Genomic DNA, 19,344 nt, shown 5'->3' with positions numbered 1-19,344 from the left:
CTGAGTGGTAAATAAATAAATAAATATAAATACTCATTACTCATTTCATTCTCGAATAGTTAATTTAAAGTTTAGAGACATTAATGTTTCGATTCTTTTGAATTATGTTTATTTGTTTTATAAATTCATGACCTTTGAAATAAGCAGTCTTTGCATGTGTGTGTATATATAACGAGTCTTATATAGAAAATTTTAGTAATAATAACAGAGAGATTATAGGTTTTATGTATTAAAGAACATATAAAACTGGGAACAGTGTTTAAGTGCTTGTGGAGTTATTACAACTCCACTTTGGGTTTTCTTGGCTTTGTGGGCAAATAAGAGTTGAAATATGGGAAACAAATTATTGCTTGGTTGATTATTTTTAACTATGTTGCTATGCTATCAAGTCAATCCAAGAATATATGGTAGATTTTAAATGATGTATTCCACCACTATTGAACTTTTCTAAAGTGTAACACCACTTTTTCCAGTTTTAAATTTCTACCTCTTCTAACAATTTTTATATAATGATATATTGAGAATTTTATGTGAACCCAGAAAAATTATCAATACAAAAATTGATCTCAATATAAAACGCAGGCTAAATCCAAATATTGACCATGAAATTTTCCAATCTGATAATCAATTATTTAGCCAAAAACAAGAAAGATCATTATTAATCATTTTTAGATTATTTTATAAAATTCGAGTTTGAGGTCACGTTAAGATCGTTTAAGATCATCCTTTTACTAAAATGACCTAAAATAAACTAACAATGATCTAGCTAGAAATGACCCCGTATACATAGTTATGCGTTTTGTATTAATAAGATTTGGTTTTGCATAGATCAAAACTCTTTGAACCCAAGCTCATATTTGAATATTTGTAGTACTTACGAATGCTAATAAACCAATATACTATATATGTAACTGAAATATGAATTTTGAGATGAATCTTAGCCCATAAGAATTTTTGTGTTTGATAAATAATTGTATCCACATACATTAGAGATAGACAATGATAGTTAGTAGGGTAAGTGATATAGGCATTCACCTAAAATCCAATAATGCAAACATCTTATCTAATAGTTGTCGGTACAAATAAGTATTTACCAAATTAATTTCAATGCACAAACATACTCTATATTTTCCAAGAATATAGCACATGCTTAATAACTCTTCTTTTTCCACAAAAAATATTGTGCATAACTATATATGCTTCATTAGATAAATGGTTTAATAAACTGGGAAATATTTCGTTATCATTCGAATTTCACCAATATATCTTCTACATCGAAAACACTACATATTTTTAAATCGAAAGAGAACCCAATATCAAATCTATTCGATACTGCAACACACACCAAAAAAAAAGAGAGCAATATTTTCGAAGTTTTACAAGAGTAGCCGTCAATAAATTCCAGTAAATGAATGATGGGTCTTGCAATGATGTGTGACAAAATATTGAATTCCAACCAAAAAAAAGAAAAAATCTCAACTATATGCAAAAATCTAATACAATCAAAGAAGACACAAAATTGATACAGCAGCACATCTTAGCATCTTAGCTGCTCTGACCATCAGTACTTCAGTCGAAAGCCGAAAACTTTCACACAAATGCATTGATGCAACAAATACAACAAATGTATGACAAAACCTTTGTATCTACATACCTTCGACACTCTGTAGGAGATGATCCTTTGTTGAATGGAAGAACAATCTATCGATATGAAAATTGAGAAGAAATCCGCACTCCCAATAGTCCAAGTTCCGGTGGAGAGCACGTCTACTGAACACGAATGCATTACATATCATACCCAAAACTTTGTCCGAGATAGAAACACCCATCTGGCCATCTCTGTGTTTCTCGTGGATTTTGCCAAAGTGTGCCGTACTGTAAACAAAAGAAGTACGAGCATCCAGAACTAGGCATGGAAAAGGAAACGTGAGGCGAGAGAGAAAAGCTCGGTTTATCAATCCCACAAACTAGTGAACTCCATGGCAAGTTCATCAAATAATGAGCCCTCCAGTTCTCTACAGATAATATCAATACCTTCCTCCAACTCCAACCATTCGGCCATAGCCTTTTTCGACAACTCTTTGCTCACCTCTTTTTCCTGGCTAATGAGCTTTGTCCATAACTCATCTACAACCTCATCAAGTCTGAGCGAGGCACACAGTTTTTTCCGTATAGATGTTGAGACAGAATGAAAGTTTATTATGGGATTGAAGATTTCTAAAACCCCTGAATTTATACGGTCAAACAGAAGCTGCCTTTCAGAGCTTTTCCAATAAGCCTGTTTGCCATATTTTTTCTCCAATGTCTCAAACACCAAGGGGTTTATTGGGCATTCAAGGCAATACCACATCTTGAAATCCATGAATGAGTTCTTCCCAAAAAACCCGGATTCATCCAGAACGTCAACCATGTAAGAGAAGTTCCTGCTATCGCCATCTCCAAGCCACCACTTAACCTTTCTGCTATCATGGTGGAGAATACCAAACCCCTCCTCAAAGTCATCTTCACCAGAGACAACCATGACAGATCCTTCAGAGTAGGTTTCTCCAGAATCAAAGTTTAGAGATTCGAGTTGCAACCGCAGTCCTGGAAATACCAATTGCAAATAGTAATATAAATCAATACTGATACAAAAATCACATCTCCCTGGGAGAAGTATAAGTTCAGTTATGTCAGATATCAGTACCTGCACTGTCAAGCCATTCGAAAGAGGAACTCTTTATATCAAGTGATTCCAAAACTGAGTCAGGACTATGCTGATTGATTCTCTTCAAGTTCTCCAGGGACTCTAGAGGAACTATTGCAGAGAAGTTTGAATAAGCTGATTCTTCCTTGAAATATTCGTTTAACGATCCCTGCATTTCATAAGTCATTGTTAAAATGAGGACCGGGAAAGAAGCATTAGTGCACCGTCACACAGTAAAGGATGAGCTTCTTATGGCAATTGGTGGTCTTTGCTTAAATAACAAAAAGATTATGAAATAAAGCAGCCAGACTGCATCAGATATTAATTGGAGTGGTGATGGGAAGATTTGACATTACTACTACTTATGTATCTGAAGAAGTTGGCCAAATTATGCATTAAAGTAGACTCATGATATCACATCCAAAACTCATACTTTAATTAAAGATTGTAGGCACATTTAATACTCTTTCCAGTAATGGCAAGTAAAATTACAGATTGGATACTAAGTGCATATGGTCATCCAATTCCGTTAGTGAGGCATTTGCCTATGGATATATCAAGCTAATAATTACATAAACTTCAGTTGACAGATTTTATTGGCTTTTCAACTAGTGTCATTACTTCGTAGCATTATGCCTTTTAGAGTAGGTTTTAGTGCCCTCAAGTTACTTAAATCAGTTCACTCCAGATGCCTAACATTTAATGGAAATAGAATTACAGAACAAGAACAGGTTCGTGCAGGTAAGCAGTGAAGGGGGGAGAGAGAGAGAGCAAACCTCTCTGCTCAAAAGTTCTTCAACAGCAGAAGATTTCCCACATTCCTCCAATTTGCTACACAGATTTGATTCTGACTTAAGGTCACCATTGGTTTGAGAAGAAACCCCAACAGTTGCACTCAATTCCTTACCGAACTCACTTTCAAGATTGTTATCCATTTCATCACGAATGCTTAGGATGTATGCTTCAGGGTTGTTGAGTGCTGAACCAAAGCAAGAAAAGGAACAGCTAGACAGCTCGGAGACTTTAGAACCCGGTGACATGGTTTCATCCGCACCAAGATAAATCTGAAACTGCTCTTTGCCCTTCCCATTTTTAGATTCTAAATATTCATTCCCGGAAGTTGTTGGCGCCTTAGACATGTTCTCTGTTGCAATAAGTTCATTCTCTGTCGAGCTCCATTCAGTCGAAAGGATATCTTTCACTTCTTCAAATTCAGAAACTGGTAGGCTTTTCAGAGTCTCATCATCCCCAACATCTATGCTGCTAGGAAGTGAAGAGCTGCTACTGGTTGGATTGCACAGACCAGTTGTACCACATTTCACGTCCAAATTTCTTGTCTTTGATATCCGATTAGCCAAAGCTAGAATTTGATTGAGAGTTTCATTCCTCCGAGAATCTCCAAATTCTTGAAACTTATTTGCCATCTTCCACCTTTGAAGATTTTGCTTCTTGGATCCATTGACCAAAGACGGCCGATGAAGTAAACTATGTGGATGATGGCTGTAACTTCCATAACGAAGTTCTGCCTCAAATTTGCTTCTGAAACTTTCTTGTTGAGAGATTCTGTTCATAGCTCGAGAACAGGCATTGCACCTACGCCCTAGAGACACATTACTATTCACAGGTAGCTCTTCATGTATCAACTCATTAGTGAGATTTCTAATTACAGGCTTTAAAGACTCCTGCTGTTCTCTATAGCCTCGACTGCTATGCACATCTAACTCATCATCTTTGAGATCATACACTACATTCTTGGAGATTGGTTTGATCCCTGTGCAATCAATACTAAACTCAAGTTTCTGCTGACATCTCAGGACATTTTTCGGATAATGCTCATCATTTTCGCCAATTGATTTCCTGCTTTCATGACCAGCTCCAACTAACGAATTTGAGACTGGAGCACAATCATTTCCTGAATATCTTATACCCTTCCTTACACTGCTACTTCTCGAGTTCAAAAATCTATCAGAAGCATTATCGCTTTCACTAATGGATGCTTGCACCCCCTCATTATCTTTCCTACACGAACGACCAACAGAAACTAACCTACCCGGCCGTAGGCCTATGGAAGCAGAGGCTCGGACATATCTTTCAGATAAACCTCTCCGTTTTTCATGGAAGGGCGACTTAGGGTGCTCATCAAAACCCATTAGCGAAGCAATCACACTGTTTCTGCAGCCTGATTTCCATCTCTCTTGGTAATCCTTCATCTAGTTCACTATAATCTGCTTTAGTCAATTAGCCTAAAATTAGAACCCTACCAAAAACCAGCACACTCACACAGCGATCACATAAAATCAAGATTTAATCAACTCTCAGCTTCCCAACGAAATGAAAGAAAGTAAAAAATCCTAACGAAATAACTACATAGATTTCGCATCGGAGACGGATTACTTCAATCAAATCGCATATCATCAAGTAAGCTGAATTTCCTAATTTAACAGTACCTGCAATCTCGTAAAATGATGAAGAAAACCTGCCAAACAGGAAACCAGCAACCGCCGCCGTCCCGCCAAAATCCTACCAATTCAATTCTCTGCAATCATCGATCATATAGAAGTGGTTTCTCCGCAAATATTTGGAGGCGAGCTGGAGAAATTCCGCCGGAAAAATGCCAGCCAGCAGAACACCGCCGCCACGCTGCGGTGGATCCTCCGTACGCTCGCCGCAACCTCGAGGTCCTTCAATCCGGCTTTCAGTTGGATTCTGTAGGATCGTAATCGAATCAAAGAGTCGATCGCCGTCAAATTGATTTGCATGTAGGCGCCGCCATCAATGCGGTCAACGCCTTGTTACATGATTTGTAGGCGCTGATACAGTTACCACCCTTCTCTCCCCTCTCTCTCTCTCACACACACACGCATAAAATGTTTATATATGTTTATATTTTTTAGAAAAGAAATGAGGCAAGTTTTTTTTATAAGATGAATAATTTCAAATTAATTTTGGATACTTCTATTAGGGTGGAGACAAGAAACATAAGTAAACAGGGAAGAAGGTTGTAGCTCTCGGGATGTAGCTGGCATAAACAAAGAGACTTTAAATTTTTGACGTTGATGATAACTCCAAAAGTCGAATTTAATGGAATGACAAGTGAAGAAGGTTGTAGCTCTCGGGATGTAGCTGGCATAAACAAAGAGACTTTAAATTTACGACGTTGATGATAACTCCGAAAGTCGAATTTAATAGAATTTTTCCAGCTAGATTTATCATTGCATCTTAGTAACCATTTTTAGAATAATTTATGATTCCTTCTTTTTAGATCTATGTATTTTGTGTATGTAAATATAAAGTGCGTAACTAATGATTAACCAATAATTGTATTTAAGCTCGTATTATATCTTACGCGCGTCATAATTTATGAATTGTTAATTAAGGGATTTTCAATTTCATTTTGATCTTGAAAATCGATTATATATATACATATCGAGACCACAATCAGCAAAAAAACTTATTTAGATATGCAATCGCCAAATTATACTCCAGGTTTTAATCAAGTGGAAAATAGAAGCTAATATTTTGATGATAGTACTAAACACAGCAATAAAAAGAGGATATATATGAGTTTCAATTATAATAAATAATAATTCTTCATTTATGTATCGACTGTGACTTGAATTTCGACTTTGGTTGAATAAGAAACTTGAATCTCGACTTGTTCATTAAAGAGGAAACGTATTATCAGGGAGTCTCGCTTCATCTTATTATTGGTTAAAGTTCCACTAACTAATTTTGAATAATTGTTGCTCTTAGAGCATCTCCAATGCACGGATGTCCCACTCGGACATCCACTAGGACTTCCCAAAAACACCTCCTACCACGTCACTAGGACTTCCCAAAAACACCTCCTACCACGTCACTAGGACTTCCCCTGCACAATCCGCCCTTCCCATTGCCCTTCCCACTAGGACTTCCCGCAATAAAAAAAAATCACAATTATTTAATTACGTAACGGAATTATAATTTTGACACGGAATACGGAAAAATTGCGAATACTTCATTAAAAAAAATTACAAAATAAAAAGAAAAAATATATAGTCATACAAAAAATATAACCCAAAGCCATTCTCGGCTCATTCCGCGTTGTCGTGCGAATGAAATGAAGTTCAACGAGCCGTATATATAGAGTTTAAAAAAAAAAAATTAAACTCGGACGTCCGACCCACGCCACAATGGCGGACGTCCGCCCGCCCGTCGCCCGGATATCCGACGTCCATACGGGACATCTGTATCCGAGTTGCTTTGTTACAATGGCGGACGTCCCGGTCGCCCGTCCGCTGACGTCCGCCATTGGAGATGCTCTTACGTGTCTAGGGTTTTGAACATTAGGTAAAAGGGTCAGAGTCAGACATGAAAAATTGAACGTGTGGAGCCCAATTAATGATTTCACAAACTAGTAAATTATTCGAAACATGAATTTTATTTTCTACCCATTTTGTTGGGATTTAAATATTTGATGGTTCTCATTTTTTAGGTTAATTATTCGTAACACATCAATGAATAGTTCCAGCCTACTTTAGATTTGTAAATTTTTTGCGTATAATAAAAAGAGTTTGATCAAATCTGTTTCCAACCATTACTATCATATGATAATATCCAAAGCGCTGAAAGTCGATTCATTTTATTAAACCCTACCTTTGTTCGATACAGACGGGAGTTCTTTACGACGGCATGCAGAAGACTGCAGGCTCGTCGAGGGAGAGAGGAATGCCACCGGCTGGATGCATCGTTACAGCTCGTCTCTCGAGGCTTCATCCTTCGTAGGTTCAACATAAGATGCATATGCTTTGATGATCGATTCGTAAATGGAGATTCCTCGCAGATATTCATCCTTGTTCAAGAACTGCACAAGATAAAGGAAGAGACCCCACATTTGTTACACGTTTTATCAAGCAAACTCGAAGGAAAAGAACGTATGAGAAGGAAAAGGTCACCTCATTGTGGTCGTGAAGGAGAACGGGAGTGTTGGCCATGGGAGAGAAGCCAATCGCAGGCAAGCCAAGCTCCCTGAAGTAGCGAGAATCTGTTGCAGCAGGAAAGATCTCCGGCTTTGCAAGTTTCCCGTTGGCATCATTGACTGCCTTCTCCAAGAGTCGCCACCATGGGTTTGAACTGTCGGAAGAGGTGATCAGTGGCTTCCCGTACTTGTAGTGCATAGTTGCCCTCTGCTTGAACTGACCCAGCAACAGAATACGTTAGACCGAAACTCAACAAAAGATTGTATCATGTCATGTCCGATAATATAAAACAGTAATGTAGTTTTTTTTCCCACCTCAAACGTCAAATTACGCGAAGCAGGTGCCCATTCCTCTAGAATTCGCCGCTCCAGGGCCGCTTCATCAGCAGTGGGCGGGACTCGGATATCAAAACCGGCTGAAGCTTCAGATGGTTGCAAATTCATGACAAAGCCCTATCATTATGAAAAGAACTTCAAGAGCAAACTTTACTATTGCTTTAGTTCTAAGCTTGTTTCCTATGCACCAAATAGCAGAGAACAATGTAATAACATAAAATGCTTTTTTATCTTTTCAGTTTCTCTATTTTGTAACTTGTCAAATTTGGAAGTAATGGTAAGATCCTATTTCCAGCTATTATATGCAGCCTCATCAAGAAAATAGAACCACACATAGAAGGGTATTGCCATCACTATTCACTAATAACTCAAGTAGTTTTTGCAACAAAAAAGATACTCACAGTAGGAGACGGTGTTCCAGCTTTCAAGAAGACCATATTAACAGAAGTGACCTCTCCTTCAGCAAAATGTCCAGACTTGATCAAATCAAACTGAGAGGCTCTGAATCTCCTTATGCTCTCTATGCTCTTCAATAAATTCTCCATAGCGGTGTTATCATAGAGTTTAGCCCCATGACCAGGGGCACCTGTAGCCTTAATCACTAGCCACCAGGGGGACCTCTCCCCATAAAAAATCCGGTAATTCTCAGTAGGAGATGCCAATCCCTCATCCAGCACAATTCCTACATTCATGTTCTTGAACGTGTCAGAATCCGCAAGCTTCTCAACACCGTCATGCCCGCCAATTTCTTCATCGGGCACAAAGGTGAGGTACACAGTGCGCAGTGGCCGGAAGCCTGAGGCCTGGAGCTTGCGGATGGCTTCCAAATATTGGATTCCCACGCACTTCATATCTTGGGAACCCCGAGCATAGATGTGGCCAGTGGAGGGGTCTAGGTGTGCGTCAAAGGGTGGATGATTCCACTTGTGGTGCTCTGCAGGTACCACATCTGTGTGGGAATTGAGCAGGATGGACGAGAGAGCAGGGTTCGTGCCAGCCCATTTGAGGAGCAACAGCGGCTTTCCCTTTGCAAACTCCAAAATTTCGAGATCCAAGGACAAAGACTTGGCTTGCGAGCTGATGAAATCAGCGGCTTCATAGTAGCTGGGGTTGGGTTGGGCAGTATTAATTCTGAGGTATTCCTGAAATCTCGATATGATTGATGAAGAATCTTCAGCCTTCGCAGTTATTGTCCCAGTAGGTAACGATATCAACAACCCTGCCACTAGAAAGGCTAAATAATGAAGGGATTGACAGTGATGACTTGCTCCAATCATCTTCTCAACTGTCTCAAAACTAAAAATGACAAACATATCGAAACATCAGTACTTCCCCTAATATTTTCATTCACCTGAAGATAACGATCATAATACAGCAGGATGCATATTTGCTACAAAAAACATTTTTATTAACATCACCTCACACATATCATAGAAAATAGCACTGACAACAATTTTTACAGTAACAAGCAAGATACACATCCTTTCATCAAGCCAATCCTATACGACGAAACATCTAAATTCACATTCTTCTGCAAACTTTCTTCAGCTCAATGCCAATAAATTCTACAAAACCTGGTGCACTCACAACGAAGGGAATAGACGGAAAAGGCCTTTAATTATACATTTTGCAAAGGAAGCAGACCTCGTGCCGTCCCTCCCACAATTACAGCACAAAAATCCTTATACCCTCGCACGGATTGGACTATCTCGATTGATTCATGATATTCATTTCCACTCCTAAAGAAAATATTTCATTCTAGTTCCCAAGTGCAAAATTATCTTCGACAGTCAGGAAAGAAAACCTCTTGTTACATGCTAAAATTCGAATCCACCAACTTAAATCATCATCACCATAGTTCAACTCAATACCAAAAAATCACCAAACCAGAAATTTTCTCTACACTAATAGATCTAATTCCAGTTGAAGGAAGCCCATATTTACTAGACAAAAATAAAACAAAAACATGATCAGGATACAGTGAATAATCGACTTCACACAAACTAGTTCAACACGCCAGAACAACAGAAATCAAATCAGAGCATCAGCGCGATCCTAACGAACGATTATAGAGCTGCTGTTACAGAGAGCCTTATCGCATAAACAAAACGAGCTTTAGCAGATAAAATCGTATCAATTCTAGCAGAGGCGCTTACGAATAAACATAAGAAAATACGAATACGGAGAAGAAATTCATAGTTAAATGAAGTGAGAGAGTGATAGATTCTCACCGGAGGTGGAGGTGGAGCGGCGGCAGTGGAGTATCGGTGTAGCTGCTTTTGTGTTGGTGGATACTACAAAGTTTTAAACAAATTTTAAGTTCTTCGATTTTTAGGCGGCGCGTCTACCGCACGGACGGCTGCGATTAGCGTGTGCCAGTGGAGGCGCGTCCGGTGGCGTGCTGTGAACAAGAATCAAGGAATTCTTTATTTAGCTCCATTTAAGTTTTATTAGTATGATTTATTTGAAATAAATAAAATGCTCGAACCAAAGCGTTGGATAAAAGCCTAAGCCCAAAAAGCTAGTACTACTAAACACCACATTAATAACATGGAGAGTATTACTACAGCCCAAAATGAAAACAGCTAGACTTGCACATTAATAACATGGAGAGTATTACTACACCAATAGCTTAATGATTACTCAAGCCACTGCACCTACCGGGGTACTCTTTTTCCTCTTGAGGACTTTTTATCCCCTTTGGGGTTTTTGGCCCCGAGAGGTTTTAATGAGGCCCACTTCCTCTTTCGTAGTGTGCGGCGGTTCGGGGACAAAGGGTGAATCACAGGATGTCGACCGAGGAATAAGGCACTATGGGGTACCTTTGTAACTTTATTGATTATCCTTGCTCCTTTTTAGTCTTAATACCGAGTCTTTACTTAACCTTGGGAGCTAACGCCCCAAGAGTTTCTTCCCCCCCCCCCACGGCCAACTAGCCTAGGCTTGTTGGTGTGTATTCCCTCGGGTATGCCTGAGTTTTCTTGTACTTCTTTGTTATTTTTATTCCATTCTTTGATTCACCCCAAAAAAAAATAACATGGAGAGTATTACTACAGCCCAAAATGAAAACAACTAGACTTGCACATAGAAGAAGACTAGTAATAGACTAGAAGGTTCGCCCATATGAAACACTATATAGTAAAAATGACATAATAAGCAACACAAAAAGCGAGATGGAAGAAAAAATCTAGTCTCTAATAGAATTAGCAATGGAAGGGTTGAACGAGAATTGAGATCTGCCCTCTATTGCGGGGAATGATCCGATCAAAGGCCCCTCCCATACGGCCGATCCACATTGCCCGATGATCGGCCACCCATTGCGGGGATAGGACCGATCATCGGCCCTTACATTTTTTTTAATTTTTTTTTCTTCATATTTTCTACTATAAATACCCCCATCCCATTCTTTCCATTTCCCACACCAATATCTTTATCTTCTCTTTGTATTCCTTTTTTCCAATATTGTAATATAACAAAGATTTGCATATTAATATATTTGCATTTCAATTTATTTGATTTGATAACATATTAAATATAGAAGTGTGAAAAAAATTAAAACAAAATAGTGATGATGTGGATATGAAAAGGGAAGTGATTAGATAGACCATGAGATAGACCCTTGGGTAAAATGCTGACGTGGAACGGGAAGACCCTTCCATTGCTAATGCTCTAAGTCCATTCCGTCCGTCAAGTTATTCATTCGTCGGCACTGTTGGAGGGGGGAGTTCGATCCCCAACTCATGGTGTTTTGTGTCGATTTCATCTCTAATAGCGGTCAATTCCTCTATCGATGAAGTAACCGAGAGTGGAAAATTAGGGCAATGACTTCTAATCCACGAACAAACACTTAATTTTTTTTTCCTTCTCCAAGTTCCAATTTAATTCAAATTACTAAAAGATCATTATATTTTAAAGTATTTCAAATCGATCATGAGATAAACTAAAACAATGAGATCCACAACATTATGTCAAACTTGCCAAAGGGTGTGCGGTATACCCAACCAATGTACTAAAAACCATGTCCTTGGTTCCTTGGATAGTTGGATAGACACATAGAGATATTCCATCGATCGCAATGATAACACCAATAGCTTCTAGAAACTCTATAATTGAAGAAAATGTGTACGCTCTCAACTCGGTGCGATTCACATCTAAGTAGAGATCCCCAAAGAGCTCATCTTCCTAGTTTAAGAGAATCCTTCTCCATCGAATTTCCCATCTACATTTTCCCTTTATCACATGATCATTTAACACCTAACTTGTTTGTGTCTTCCCACTTAACCCACACGTGCATGCAAACGCACATACAAATATATATACAATACATATTAAAATAATCAATTTTTATTAATTTTTATTTATAATATTGATTTAATAAAACAAATTATTCATAAGAAATAAAAATAACTTGTAACAGTCATATGACTCATATTGACCGACAATTTTTTTAAAATTATATCGTGGAGTAGTAAATAATTTATTTTTGTTGACTTTTCGAAGTGGCTTATAGAAATTAATTTATTATGGACGAAGGAAAATGCATACTCCTATTTTTAATTTTAATGCATACGTCATATATGACAAATGCATACTGTAGCTATTCCCCAAACCTGCAAAATGTGACAACCAAGCATCAGTATTCAATCAATATAAGTATTTATCATGTTTCCCTATATCTGTCGTCACTCACCTACAATTATTCGCCTGTCGTCAAATTAACTCATTTTCATGACAACTTTTGGGAAAATATATTTTTTTCTAGACGTAACTCTCCAATTGTGAAAATATTACAAGCATTTCACAATTTGTGGACTTCATTGCAGTTATCAAAGTATTAATTATTATTTTAATTAATATTGAACTAGATAATCCAAAATGAGATTACAACTTATATACTCCACTATTTAAGTTCAATTCATCAAAATTAGATATTCAATTAGTCAACTTGGATAGAGTTAGCAATAATATCACGAGGTTTCGGAAATAAACTGATCTGTCTAAGAAAGCAACTGTTGAACTATGATTGCAAATTATATAAATTGTTTTTTTAAAATGTTTATTTACTAGCCTAAGCATGATTACGCATGTTATATTATTGGAGTAATAGCATATATACATCTTTTTAGTTATGGTCACAAATTCGTTTATTTTTGGCCATTCCCTATTCTAATTTTCGATCCACATGAAAAGATATTTTATTAATTTCATTTAATTATTTACTCATCATATAGTAAATGGAGTATATTAAATAATGTGTTTCAACAGGGTAGAAACAAAATTAGAAAGAAAAAATCGAGTACAGCGTCCTTAATAATGTAGCTCAAACACTTGTATAGATAGCATAAGCTTTTTTCTCCTCTACAAAATTGAAATTCAATTTCACTCCAAACTCAAATTCCACATTCTAAAAACCCTCAATTTTCCCCCAAATTAGGGCGATCTCTCTCTCTCTCTCTCGCGCGCAGATATGCTGAACGCATCACTCTCAGTGGCGCCGTCAGCCGCCTCTCAGCGGGCGGCGATCCCCGGCAGCTACGGGTGGCCGGTGATCGGGCCGCTGTCGGACCGGCTGCAGTATTTCTGGCTGCAAGGACCGCAGAATTTCTTCGCGAAGAGGATAGAGAAGTACGAGAGCACGGTGTTCCGCACGAACGTGCCGCCGGCGTTCCCGTTCTTCGCCGGCGTGAATCCGAACGTGGTGGCGCTGCTCGACGTGAAGTCGTTCAGCCACCTGTTCGACGCGGAGCTCGTCGATAAATCGAACGTCCTCGTCGGCGATTTCATGCCTAGCGTCAATTACACCGGCGGAATCAGGGTTTGCGCTTATCTGGATACTGCAGAAACCAAGCATGGACAAGTATGTTCATCTCTCTCACACACACACTCACATACAGATAAGCATTGGCATTGTTCATATGAATATTAACATGAATATGGAAGAGATCAGATTTGAAACATGCATTAGATAGTTTGACTTGTTTAATTTAAACAGAGTGGGTAATGTGGTCCAGAATATGTGGATCTAAACACTAGGAGTCTTTTCACTGAAAAAGACGAACACCACTTAATTATGATTGATAAATTACAACTATTCATGTTTCCATTATTTATGACAAATATCGTTTCATTATATCTTTACCGCCCAATAATTCAATAATTTAACATAGAAATTTAAATATTTCTCTCATGACTTTATCTCTATAATGTCTACAAAATATTAAACTTGTTTTATAGATTAAATTCATAGTAGTAGTAATAGATAGATGGGCTGTTCTATAATTTTGTTGGTATGCTTTGAGTATTTTATGAGTTAAAACTTAAAATACTTTTTATTAATCATTTCCACGTAATGATTTTGCATGGGCATCTAGCTAGCTCATTGTGGTCCATGCTTTAAAAAAATGAGTTCTATTTTTGCTGTAATCAGAATTATCTTATCTTCTTATCTTACCCAATACCCATGCTTTCATAACCACGAAATTTATTTCGGATGGACTACAATTTGTTAGGTGAGGAAACATGAATTATTAGTTTGTTGCATTACTTATAAATTTTAACCATTGATATCATAATTAATAAAAATTGATAGTTCGAAACTATTTAGGAGTATATTCCTTTTCATTTATTTTCCTCATCTTAGTACCATTAACGAATGAATTATCAACGAATGAATTATCAACGAATGAATTATCAACGAATGATTAAATTAATTGCAGATCAAAGATTTTGCCAAAGACATCTTAAGACGAAGCTCGAGCACATGGGTTTCGTCCATGACCACCACCCTCGACGCGATGTGGGATTCCCTCGAATCCCAACTCGCCGCCGCCGGAGACGGAGGCTCCGCCAGCTACATCTTCCCTCTCCAAGAATTCCTATTCTCCTTCCTCAGCCTTACCCTCCTTGGCGCCGACACGACCGCCTTCCCGGAGATCAAGAAATCCGGCCATATAATGGTCGACAAATGGCTCGCCGTGCAACTCCTCCCCACAATAAGCATCAACGTCGTGCAACCCCTCGAGGAGATCTTCCTCCACTCGTTCTCCTACCCTTTCTGGCTCGTCAAATCCGACTACAAAAAGCTCGTGAGTTTCGTCGAAAACGGAGCCGGGGAAACGCTGGCGAGAGCGCAGACCGAGTTCAAGCTCACCAAGGAGGAAGCCATCCACAATCTCATCTTCATGCTCGGGTTCAACGCGTTCGGAGGGTTCTCCCTCTTCTTCCTCTCGCTCCTCAGCAGCCTCAGCGAGCAGAAGCCGAGCGTGCAGGAGGAGCTGAGGAAGGAGGTGCGGGCGAAGCTCTCGAACAACGTCCTTAGCTTCGAGACGGTGAAGGAGATGGACCTGGTGAATTCGTTCGTGTACGAGACACTGCGTTTGAATCCACCTGTCCCACAGCAGTTCGGCCGAGCTCGAAAGAACTTCGACCTCAGCTCGCACACCACGGTGTACGAGATCAAGAAAGGCGAGCTGCTGTGTGGCTTCCAGCCACTAGTGATGAGGGATCCTAAAATATTTGAGAATCCAGAGGAATTTGTGTACAACAGATTCTCAAAGAAAAGAGGCGGAGACGAGTTACTTGAATACCTATTCTGGTCGAACGGGCCGCAGATGGGAACTCCGGGCCCATCGGCCTCCAACAAGCAGTGCGCGGCCAAGGACGCTGTGCCTCAAACTGCTGCTGTGTTTCTTGCCTACCTGTTTCAGAGATATGATGAGATCTCCATTTCTTCTGGTTCAGCCACTGCTCTCAAAAAGGCAAAGTGACAGCGGCTACGCTGTATATGATGATGCATCGTCACACAGTACGACGTCTATATACGTCGACTTCTGTCAATGTATGAAAGAGACATGGCAAAATAATATGTTTACCTGTTCAAATCATGAATACAACACAAAAATTGAACTTCTAAACCTTAAAATATCACAATGATTAATATTCTCAATACTCAATATAAAGTATTAACAGTACACAATAACTAAGCTCTGAAACATTTCTTGGATTTCTAAGATCAATCAATAAACAATCTAAGAACTATGTATGTAACATTCTTCCAAATGAAATCTTGCGAAGAAGGAATTCTGATAAATAATAGTAACAACAATAATGGTGACAATGTTACCTCTACATGAAGAAGATATTATATTTTTCAGACTTGAAAGAGCTGATGCTTGCTTTCAGCAAAAAACACCAGGTATTCGGAGCTTGTGATGCCCTCAAGCAGAGCACCATGCCCGTTTAACTGACTGGAAGAAACTATATATGACAAATTTTGGGTATTTCTTATAGACTGCGTGTGATAATACAGCTAGGACTGAGCCCTGCCGTTTCCTTCCTTCCAACCTTTTTGGCATGCCCTTTGCTCCCACATTGCTGTCACCTGTTTCTGAGCTAATAAAGCTGCTTCAGCCTTTTCCCTTGCCTCCTCGCACGTCTCCATTCCAGAGTTGCACTTGTCGGCCTCTTTCTGGTACTGGGACGTCATCTTCTTCGCTTCAAGCAGTGCCATGTCAGCACGCTGCTGATTCTCCAGAGCTTCTGTTTCGAGCAGCTTTAACTCCTCCGATAGTAGCTCTGCAAAATTCTTCTGTGTGTCTTCACTCACATCTGGATCGTGCTTCGCGCAATCTGCGAGATGTGAAGGGAAAGTAAAGGCAGCAGACAGTTTGAGAGCATCAATCATACTTGCTGGAAAACTAATTAAATTACACAGAAGGAATATAAAAGATGGACACTTAAGATAGTTAGCAGTTCAAATCTAAATTAGGTTGCTATCAGTTTTCCATTAATAATGTGACATGAATAAATGCAAAAATATTCTTCCATGTAAAAGAATGGTCAATGTAAAATAGAAATTAATGATCCCTAAAACTGAATACTGTACTAATTAATAGGGAGTCGGGGAGTGGGGACCACCTCAAAGTGTAGAACTTAAATCAATGAGTACCGGCATCATAATTCCAAATGTAATTAATGTGATGTAAAGATGATCTATAGACATACTCAAAAGACAGTAAAAACAAGTAGGTAGCTACTGAAAATACGCATTATTTAATGTTTTCAGCTGCTTCCACATAAAAATTAAGGTCCAAAAATAGCACTATGTGAATACACTGAGCTAAGGTTAATAAAAGGTTGAAAACACTCTAGCAAGAGAAAGTCGTGTAAGGACGGATCGAGAAAAATGAGGATATTATTCTGTGACTTTCATATCTTGATTCTTTACGAATCCAACCAATGAGAAAATCAAGACACTGGAACCCAAGGAACAGTAAACATGTTAATGTAAGGCAATTAAAACAAAGAATACAGTGGTTACCTGCAAAGGAAGCATTATGAAGTCCTGCAAGAGCCAAAGTAATGAGCAAATGTTATTTTTGAGCAGAATAACACAAAATCCGAACAAGCATATTATAACAACAGATTCAAGTAAAGAAAGTGAAACTTAGAAAAATCACTATCTATGCCATATGACAAAATGACATAACACACATACGAGCCTTGCAAGTTGCAACATACTCAAGTACGAATAAAAATATCAGCGACTATCATTTTACTGAGAGCCGCATTGCTCTAATATCAGCATTTCTAACACCAATTGTATTTTTCAGTGTTCTGGTGTGTCTACTGGTGTTCAATCAAGAACTCGGCCATCTCCTAAACGTACAGTCCTCAATACCCATTATAGACCAGGGTCAGCATGATTAAGCCACTAAATAATCCAACATAAACTGCCAGCCCAAGATTCTTACACGACTATGGTCTATCAGCACGACAATAGGTCTAGATTCCTACATCCTATCAATTAATATTCAGGTGACACTTTCAAGGATCCAATCATCCAACATATACTCCAAGCTCATATCGTAGCGAACAGATGCCGGCTCAACACAAACGAACATCAAGTCATCAAATCATACAAAGATTTTAGTTACAACACCCACAAAATGGCTCAATCCCAGATCACTATCAGTGGCTATCATCTTACTGAGAGCTACATTGCTCTAATATCAATATTTATGACACCTATCGTATATTTCAATCTTCTCGAGTGTCTGACTGGAATTCAATTAAGAACTCAGCCATCTCCTAAATGTACAATCCTCCCATACTACACTACCCATTATAACCCTGAATCAGCAAAGTAGTATCTAAGCGATTAAGCCACTAAAGGATGGTCTATCAGTACGAAAACAGCCCTAGATTTCAACATCCTGTCAACTACATAGTCAGGTGACAGAAGCCATAGTCTTTTAAGGATCCGATCATCCAACAGAACCTTCCAGCTCATATCGTAGCAAACAGAAGCCGTCTCCACTCCACACACATGAGCATCAAGTCAACAAAATCACACGATAATTTCAATTACAACTCCCAGTCTCCCACAAAAATGGCTCAATCCCAGATCAAGATTTTAGCCACTAATGGGCAAAAGCCAACACTCCATAGCTGAAACAAGCTATCTAACAGAGCCAAGTCCTCATCTTTATCAAACTCACACCAACATAAAATCATCTAAACCCTAAAAATCCGACCAATTTCAACAAACCTAAACAAAAAAAAGCTCGAGCAGCAATCAAACAATCCCACATCAATGCATCCAAATTCGAGCTCCAATCCTAAGAAATCAGACCCTAGATAACTTCAATTCACAATTTACACTTCAAACACAGAGATCGCGATAGATCTAGCACAAAAATCAAACCAAGTAGACATACCTTGGGGAATTGAGAGAAGGGGCAAAGCATCACAATCGCAGTTACAAGAAGGGCAAGTAGCTGAAGCAGATGCCAATCCCTCCATCAAGTGCCAATACAGAGGCGGCCCCACTATATATGCAGCCAAGCAAATCGCCATTAAACCGATAACTGCCTTCACAACCCCAGTTCTCACCGCCATTTTTTCTCCTCCTCCTCCTCCTCTCTATATATATCTATCTCTCTAGATGTGATTCAGCAAAGCTACATGGGCGTCGAAATCAATCTAACTCCACTACGTGATGAGAGTGTGAACTGTGAATCAGTCTATTCAAATTCATCATTAATCGAATCCAATTCGGTGGGCACTGTTTATTACAGATCGCTCCATGTAATTCCTTCAAATTTATAAATTAGCCACAAAGTTATTGAAATTGTAATTTGGCACAGAGTAATGGAGTACTATTAATTTATTTGAAGTATTTTTGAGTTTATTTTTTGACTTGGCTAGTTTGCTTAATGAAAAGGAGTACTCCTACTACTTAATGAAAAGTATTGCATTTATGACAATAATATTTTTAATAAAATACAAATCTAAATTAGCAATTAAGTAGTTTGGTTTAATTAGAATATGATAAGAATTAACAACTTTGGAAAATTAATGGTTA

General features: G+C 38.6%; 4 protein-coding genes across 5 annotated transcripts; 1 reads left to right on the top strand and 3 right to left on the bottom strand.

Annotated features, from left to right (window-relative positions):
- Positions 1-1,381: 1,381 nt before the first annotated feature.
- Positions 1,382-5,569, bottom strand: LOC121811117. Its single transcript, XM_042211912.1, has 4 exons — positions 5,134-5,569; positions 3,463-4,911; positions 2,687-2,855; positions 1,382-2,586 (listed from the first exon to the last, which is right to left on the bottom strand). Exons 2-4 carry the CDS (start codon positions 4,894-4,896, stop codon positions 1,955-1,957), a joined length of 2,235 nt encoding a protein of 744 aa, XP_042067846.1. The 5' UTR covers positions 4,897-4,911; positions 5,134-5,569; the 3' UTR covers positions 1,382-1,954.
- A 1,638-nt stretch (positions 5,570-7,207) lies between these two features.
- Positions 7,208-10,418, bottom strand: LOC121741959 (aminoacylase-1-like). 2 transcript variants are annotated; one of them, XM_042134949.1, is made up of 5 exons: positions 10,211-10,418; positions 8,381-9,275; positions 7,959-8,096; positions 7,621-7,869; positions 7,208-7,529 (listed from the first exon to the last, which is right to left on the bottom strand). In XM_042134949.1, the coding sequence occupies exons 2-5, from the start codon at positions 9,254-9,256 to the stop codon at positions 7,416-7,418; spliced, it is 1,377 nt and encodes a 458-aa protein (XP_041990883.1). In that variant the 5' UTR covers positions 9,257-9,275; positions 10,211-10,418; the 3' UTR covers positions 7,208-7,415. The 2 variants fall into 2 exon arrangements, with proteins under 2 accessions (XP_041990883.1, XP_041990884.1); XM_042134950.1 differs by having other exon boundaries at positions 7,621-7,860; positions 10,211-10,415.
- A 2,840-nt stretch (positions 10,419-13,258) lies between these two features.
- LOC121741857 (fatty acid hydroperoxide lyase, chloroplastic-like) lies at positions 13,259-15,892 on the top strand. The gene is made up of 2 exons (XM_042134785.1): positions 13,259-13,836; positions 14,696-15,892. The coding sequence occupies exons 1-2, from the start codon at positions 13,447-13,449 to the stop codon at positions 15,743-15,745; spliced, it is 1,440 nt and encodes a 479-aa protein (XP_041990719.1). The 5' UTR covers positions 13,259-13,446; the 3' UTR covers positions 15,746-15,892.
- A 138-nt stretch (positions 15,893-16,030) lies between these two features.
- Positions 16,031-19,001, bottom strand: LOC121741858. Its single transcript, XM_042134786.1, has 3 exons — positions 18,698-19,001; positions 17,299-17,322; positions 16,031-16,607 (listed from the first exon to the last, which is right to left on the bottom strand). The coding sequence occupies exons 1-3, from the start codon at positions 18,876-18,878 to the stop codon at positions 16,288-16,290; spliced, it is 525 nt and encodes a 174-aa protein (XP_041990720.1). The 5' UTR covers positions 18,879-19,001; the 3' UTR covers positions 16,031-16,287.
- Positions 19,002-19,344: the final 343 nt, after the last annotated feature.

Source organism: Salvia splendens, chromosome 7, assembly GCF_004379255.2.
Source record: "Salvia splendens isolate huo1 chromosome 7, SspV2, whole genome shotgun sequence".
NCBI classification, from domain to species: domain Eukaryota; kingdom Viridiplantae; phylum Streptophyta; class Magnoliopsida; order Lamiales; family Lamiaceae; genus Salvia; species Salvia splendens.
Note: the sequence above shows the minus strand (reverse complement) of the source record. Positions and strands in the feature narration are given on the sequence as shown.

What these genes read in the sequence shown, in the direction of transcription:
- LOC121811117 (XM_042211912.1), bottom strand. Translation starts at nt 4,896, where the DNA reads ATGAAGGATTACCAAGAGAGATGGAAATCAGGCTGCAGAAACAGTGTG. An exon ending in AAGAACTTTTGAGCAGAGAG is followed by an intron (nt 2,856 to 3,462) that starts GTTTGCTCTCTC and finishes TATGAAATGCAG; the next exon opens with GGATCGTTAAACGAATATTT. An exon ending in CGAATGGCTTGACAGTGCAG is followed by an intron (nt 2,587 to 2,686) that starts GTACTGATATCT and finishes TGGTATTTCCAG; the next exon opens with GACTGCGGTTGCAACTCGAA.
- LOC121741858 (XM_042134786.1), bottom strand. Translation starts at nt 18,878, where the DNA reads ATGGCGGTGAGAACTGGGGTTGTGAAGGCAGTTATCGGTTTAATGGCG. An exon ending in CCTTCTCTCAATTCCCCAAG is followed by an intron (nt 17,323 to 18,697) that starts GTATGTCTACTT and finishes TGGCTCTTGCAG; the next exon opens with GACTTCATAATGCTTCCTTT. An exon ending in TCATAATGCTTCCTTTGCAG is followed by an intron (nt 16,608 to 17,298) that starts GTAACCACTGTA and finishes CACATCTCGCAG; the next exon opens with ATTGCGCGAAGCACGATCCA.
- LOC121741959 (XM_042134949.1), bottom strand. Translation starts at nt 9,256, where the DNA reads ATGATTGGAGCAAGTCATCACTGTCAATCCCTTCATTATTTAGCCTTT. An exon ending in CGCGTAATTTGACGTTTGAG is followed by an intron (nt 7,870 to 7,958) that starts GTGGGAAAAAAA and finishes CGTATTCTGTTG; the next exon opens with CTGGGTCAGTTCAAGCAGAG. An exon ending in TCCTTCACGACCACAATGAG is followed by an intron (nt 7,530 to 7,620) that starts GTGACCTTTTCC and finishes TATCTTGTGCAG; the next exon opens with TTCTTGAACAAGGATGAATA.
- LOC121741857 (XM_042134785.1), top strand. Translation starts at nt 13,447, where the DNA reads ATGCTGAACGCATCACTCTCAGTGGCGCCGTCAGCCGCCTCTCAGCGG. An exon ending in CAGAAACCAAGCATGGACAA is followed by an intron (nt 13,837 to 14,695) that starts GTATGTTCATCT and finishes AATTAATTGCAG; the next exon opens with ATCAAAGATTTTGCCAAAGA.